The sequence below is a fragment of the Chanodichthys erythropterus genome, chromosome 6 (assembly GCF_024489055.1).
Source record: "Chanodichthys erythropterus isolate Z2021 chromosome 6, ASM2448905v1, whole genome shotgun sequence".
Classification (NCBI taxonomy): Eukaryota; Metazoa; Chordata; class Actinopteri; order Cypriniformes; family Xenocyprididae; genus Chanodichthys; species Chanodichthys erythropterus.
This window is the reverse complement of record NC_090226.1, coordinates 11,626,393-11,632,500: the sequence shown is the minus strand read 5'-3', so window position 1 is coordinate 11,632,500 and position 6,108 is coordinate 11,626,393. Positions and strand designations below refer to the sequence as shown.

General features: G+C 40.2%; 1 protein-coding gene across 2 annotated transcripts in view; it reads right to left on the bottom strand.

Moving 5' to 3' along the window:
• Window positions 1–5,697, bottom strand: part of LOC137021507 (constitutive coactivator of PPAR-gamma-like protein 1) — a 19,793-nt gene extending 14,096 nt beyond the window's left edge. Inside the window, exons 1-4 of one of the 2 annotated variants that reach the window (XM_067388035.1) lie at window positions 4,924–5,697; window positions 3,121–3,367; window positions 1,397–1,479; window positions 1–48 (exon numbers count right to left, since the gene is read on the bottom strand). The exon at window positions 1–48 is cut by the window's left edge and continues 81 nt beyond it. In XM_067388035.1, the coding sequence (XP_067244136.1) occupies window positions 1–48; window positions 1,397–1,479; window positions 3,121–3,367; window positions 4,924–5,397 (852 nt within the window). In that variant the 5' untranslated portion in view covers window positions 5,398–5,697. The remainder of the gene's footprint in view (window positions 49–1,396; window positions 1,480–3,120; window positions 3,368–4,923) is intronic. The other variant, XM_067388034.1, reaches the window with a different exon arrangement.
• Window positions 5,698–6,108: the final 411 nt, after the last annotated feature.

Sequence of the window (6,108 nt, the reverse complement as noted above, 5' to 3'; positions counted from 1 at the left end):
TCTTATGACGACATCACATGGAGGAAGAACGAGTTGGTGCGCACGGACCTGGATCAGAGAAAACAACCCATCACACCCCCAGCAAAAGCTCCTTCTGCTTAAAATGTGATGGGCGTCATAGGAGTACATATCTGACTGGGTACAATACGATACGTGTACAAACACAGAGATATTAGGTTAATCAAGCTTAATTGACAATGCAAAATAATCAACTGCTAAAAAAAGGCCTATTTTTACAATAATCACCAAGTGATTACTAAAAACAGAAACATGCAAACATGAGTCGAGAACGATAGCGACAAAACGTGACGAAGCACGCATGGATTTCCAAGTCAGGTGTTAAAATCGAGTAAAGCCCACTCTATTCTAGCTCATGGTGAATCAATAAAGCCATCTGTCAAGCAACAGCCACACAGAGAGAAGATAACAGAAGGTTACACATGAAGCTATTTCTCAGCTTAACTCTTTCCTTTATAGTCGTAGTAGCTGATTTGCTTGGGCGAGATTCAAAGACTGAGTATTTAAACCTAAAGGGTACACATTGAGGACAATGCTGAAGTGATTTTGCATGGTCCTGATAAGTTATTTTCCAGACCTCATTTCAATCTGGTTGTCAAGGAAACTGGTCACAGTGGCTTGTAACTAAACTGAATCTAATAAGAACTGAAGTCTTATTTTTGCAACCTTTAAGCATTTATTAGTCAATATAAACACCTGAAGTATTTGAACTGTTATACACAACACATTTACTTACATTATGTAACGTATTTGCGAGTAAAACAGGATATTCAACGGGAACACCAGCCAGACTGACTGCATGTTTGCTAAAAATTTTCTTAAACAGCTATTTGGCTATTAAGTGTTAGGTATTAATGAGCCTAATGAAAAGTGAAATACACACACACACACACACACACACACAAACACAGCCTGGCCAAAAAGTCGCTGTTTGGTTTTAAACAGGCAAATGATTAAGAGTCTATGACTGGATCATTATTAGTGATTATTATGTTTCTAGCATATGTTTGGCAACACTTCTTCTAACCCTAATTGATGGAGTGTGTAACTTTTCATTTCTCAAACAACAATGTAGGAAGACACATCATGGCCATATTCCAGGATGACAATGTCAAGATTCATCAGGCTCAAACTGTGAAAGAATGGTTGGGAGGGAGCATGAAGAATAATTTTCACACGTGAATTGGCACCTCTGAGTCCACACCTTAAATTCATCAAAAGTCTTTGGGGATGTGCTGGAGTAGACTTTTCAGAGTGCTTATTTACATAATAATCATCACTGCAATAATGAGGACTCTTAAGCATTTGCCGATTTATATATGCAGAGACCAAGGCAAAATAAAAAAAAATAATTGTTTTTTTTAATAAGTGGCTTTACCTTCAAGGATGCTAAGGGGTGTTCAGGACCAAGTAAACTCCAGTGAAAGGCAGCCAAGTCTTCATCAGGCAGTATGTGATTACCTTCAAAAACAGCATTTAGTTATTTAATCATGTATTGCAGAAGTGCTAACTTTTTACACTATTTTTATTGCAGCTTTAAACCATGAAATTGAATGTTTTGTGACAATATTAATAACCTTTGAGCAATTATATCCATGTTAAAAGAATAGAAAAAGAACAGCATTTATTTGAAATTGACATTATAAATGTCTTTATCACTTTTGATTAATTTACTGCATTCTTGCTGAATAAAACTTTTTTTAAATGCCTCTATTATGCTATTTTCAAGGTCTCTAATTTTGGAGGTCTCCTTCAATAGGTTTACATACATCCAAGGTCAAAAAACACTTTATTTTTCCCATAACATACATTGCACATTAACTCATCTCTCAGATTCTGAAAATGATTTGTTCGAGGATTCAGTCTCTCTAAACTCCTCCTTTCTGAGAGCATACTCTGCTCTGATTGGTCGGACAGCCCAGTCTGTTGTGATTTGTCTACCGCTTACAGCGTGTGTCAGAAAAAAAAATGCCTATTACCATTTCTTAAAGGAACACTCCACTTTTTTTGAAAATAGGCTCATTGTCCAACTCCCCTAGAGTTAAACAGTTGAGTTTTACCGTTTTCGAATCCATTCAGCCGATCTCCGGTTCTGGCGGTACCACTTTTAGCATAGCTTAGCATAGTTCATTGAATCTGATTAGACCGTTAGCATCGCGCTTAAAAATGACCAAAGAATTTTGATATTTTACCTATTTAAAACTTGACTCTTCTGTAGTTAAATAGTGTACTAAGACCGACAGAAAATGAAAAGTTGCGATTTTCTAGGCTGATATGGCTAGGAACTATACTCTCATTCAGGCGTAATAATCAAGGAACTTTGCTGCCGTTCCATGGCTGCAGCAGTGCAATGATATTACGCAGCGCCCGTGAGCCCCTGCTTGCACAGGGAACGGTCTAATCAGATTCAATGAACTATGCTAAGCTATGCTAAAAGTGGTACCGCCAGAACCGGAGATCGGCTGAATGGATTCGAAAACGGTAAAACTCAACTGTTTAACTCTAGGGGAGTTGGAAAATGAGCCTATTTTCAAAAAAAGTGGAGTGTTCCTTTAATTTCAGCTCCGGAGGCTTCCTCAGCACTTGTGTACACAGTGATACAAACAGTAACAATGCTGTCGGTCATCACAAACCAAACCAAACTCTTCCAGGCCTCACCTACAACTACAGTGTTTGAGGGCGGGTCAAAGTAGACCAAGCCAATGAAAGCCACAGGCTGATTTTATGCAAATTTGTTACATTGTTACATAGGTATGTAACAAGAAGTGAGAGACTCGTTTCAGCAGTTCAGAATCGATTCTTTCTTTAAGCAGGCAATAATTTTATTTGCTGTGCACTTTGATCTTTAAAACTTTGCAGACCTTTTAAATCCACAAAGAGCGATATTACACACTGCATATAATAGGTGTACTTTAAAAACAAATCTACTGACCCCAAACTTTGTACAAAGGTAATACAGGATTTCATTTTATCCATGGGAATTGATTAGATGGAATAAATATTACAAAGAAAAACATTTTATCTTTAGAAAAACATTCCAAATAAGACTAAGAACATAGGGTCAATGTAGGTGTCACGTTCTAGGCAATCCTACAAACCTACCTAAAAGTGAAGCAAAAATGACAAAACGATTTGGATTGAGATTAAGTTGCTTGGCAACTTCGTGCATCAGGTATTGGCTGGTGGTGAGGCTTTTGCCGTTGCGGCTGAGTTTGAGAGCATGGGCACTGAAGTAGCATGGGATGTTGCACAGGGCGTAATCAGAATCATAGGCAACCAAGCCATGGAACCCATTTTCTCTAAATAAGGCAATCACTTCCTGGTGATGATCCTCGATGGTCTGGACAACCTGAGTGAGGAAGCAAATTACAGGAAGGCTCATTAGAAGAATGAAAACAAATTTTACATTGATGAGATTGACTAGACTGCAGGGTTTCACAGATTTCCATGGAAGGATGTGTGGCACGTTCAGTCTAGGAAATGTTATTTCTAATTGCATCACATAATGGCTTCTTGTCAAATGCTTTAATCGAATAGCACTATTTGAAAGAATCAATGATGAGATGATTCTGGGCTGTGATGTGAATTTTAAATCTATACATTGAGCAACAGGAAGTTCGATGGCCTTTAACTGATAGGAAAACAAACAAATCCATGATATATTGCACATATTCTGGCCCACATTCCAGTTTCTGAATTGATCCAGTGTTTATGAGTACAGGAGATAAGCAGATAAATATCCCAGAAGTATAATTTTCCATGCCTGCATTAATAACAATAATCCATACATACACTTAAACACTTTTGCTGAAAGTCCCCTAAAAAATAACTTAATAAATAAATGCAAACAAAAGTGTTCATGGCCAAGAATCTCATAAATCATGTCTCTCTTCTCAGTACAGGGCCCATAAACTTAGTCACAGCCTGTACGGCTGCTAAATCTCAGCAGAAGTGACGCAGGAGAGCATGCAGCCAACCACAGAGCAGTGCTTTCTATTTCTGTGTCACAAGAGTGTGACGCAACAGCCAATCACAGAAAAGAAGAGGTGGCGCTTCCTTTCTGCCAGCACAACCTACTACTACATGGCTCTCATTTCTTCATTTTTCTTCTATTCTGAAAGGTTTGTATTTAGTTATTAATGCATAAGGTTATTAATGTGTACTCATAGACAGCACTTTTCCTTGTTGAGAATCCAGGTTGAATAAATATTTAAGATTTGTCTTTTTTGTTATTAGTTATACCGTATTTACTTTTTAATATTATGTCATTCATTTACTTATGCTTCATTTTTATTCAGTTTTTATTGTCAATGTACTGCCAACATGTACAGATGGCATCTCTGTGTTCACCAAATGCCTGTGGAAATGAGATCCGATAACACCAGCATGTCCTACAGATTTGTGTCCAAGACCTGTCTTCACCCAACCCATGTAGTTGGATCCCTGTTGAAAACCAGCCTTAGCTGATTAGCTGGCTTGTAGGTTGTTTTAGTGGGCAGTTTTCAGCTGTTCAATCAGGGGGGGGGGCTTAAACCAGCTGATCTTGGTTCTAACATGTTTAAGTATAAACAAGGAAACATGCAGATCAAGGTAAGGCTTGATTTCATATCTGAGGAATACTGACAGTCTAGTTTGATTAACTTCTCTTGGTCTACTGACTGGTTTCAGATGGGTTTTTGGAAACTTTTCAGCTTAGCTAGACTGTGAGACCAGCTTAAATCAGCTAAGACCAGCAAAAAAACACTCTGTTTTTGTTAAGCTGGATACACAACAAGGCCACCTGCTAACTGTCAACCCACTGTCTTGTAAGACGAGCACTTGCTTGATCACTTGATCTGGGTCTGGTTCTGCTAAGCTAATGGCTGCATATGTCAAAAACACAACCGAGCATCTGCAGCTACTCACCCCGATGTGGAACCTGAGGAGCGCCAGGCGGATACAGTGAGCCATGCACACCGGTGGCAGGAACCAGACCTTGGGCGGTGGGGTTCCCTTGTTTTGGACGTGGCTGACAATCTGCTGGGCGGTCTGCCTCTCGTTCACCTGTCGCTTGACCCACTCGTGGAGACGGCCTTTCTCCAGGGCGCCATTGAAGCACACTAGCAGCTCGATGTTGCCGTTGAAACAGGCTTTGGCGAGGGCTGCGAGGTACCCGAGCATGTGGTTCCACTGGCCTCCGCTCACCCAGTCGGTGTAGAAGCCGCCGTAGAGCCGGTGCAGGCAGTTCTCGGCGTCAACCAGCAGCCGGAGCGGAGTTTGAGGGGGTCTCTGCCGGCCGCCGCCGACCAGACTCCCCCGGGCGAGCTTTTGGAGCTCCACCGGCACCACGGCATTGGGGCAATGCTTCTCAATGTATTCCTGAAAACCCTGCACACCCATGACTGTTGTTTTATAATATGATATCTACTGTTATTTCGGGTTGAGTAAGAACGTAAAATTGCCTTAAGGAAATGGAGATAGAGAGAGAGAGAGTTGCAAGCAAGCAGCCTCTCCCGAATGCTGAAAACCGGAATGAAGAATATTGCGGCGGATGTGATAGTTGATCAATCGAAAATCAATCAAATCGGAGATGCATCTGTAGTTTTTGGTGAGTTGTATTTTGGTTCATGGCTGCTAGCCGCCATGTGCACCCTTATGGAGCCATGTCTGCGGTCTGGATGTATCTGGTGAGTAGGGGAAAGAGAGGAGAAGAGCGACGCAGGGCACGTACAGTCACACCGGAGGAGGAGTCTGGAGTTCAGTGGGCGCGGTTCGCTTGGAGAACTGTTGCATGTTTTGATACTCTTGCTAATATAAAACGTCTCATATTGGCCGTAGCTATTTCTCAAAACCTTTTTAAAGTTGAACATTTTAGCAAATAGTAACTATTCTGGAGTAATGTTGTTTGCTATTGAATTCTATGAGGCTCTATTGTTCATATATCAGCTGTATTTGCTACTGACACAATTTTAGTAGTGACAGCTACTAGTAACCATTCATTAGATCTAGAATCTAAAGTTACTAGTAAAACATTTAAGTAGGCATACTGGACATTTTAACTGACACTATTATTAACTAATTTATTTCTAACTGATAATTTGTTATGAATTA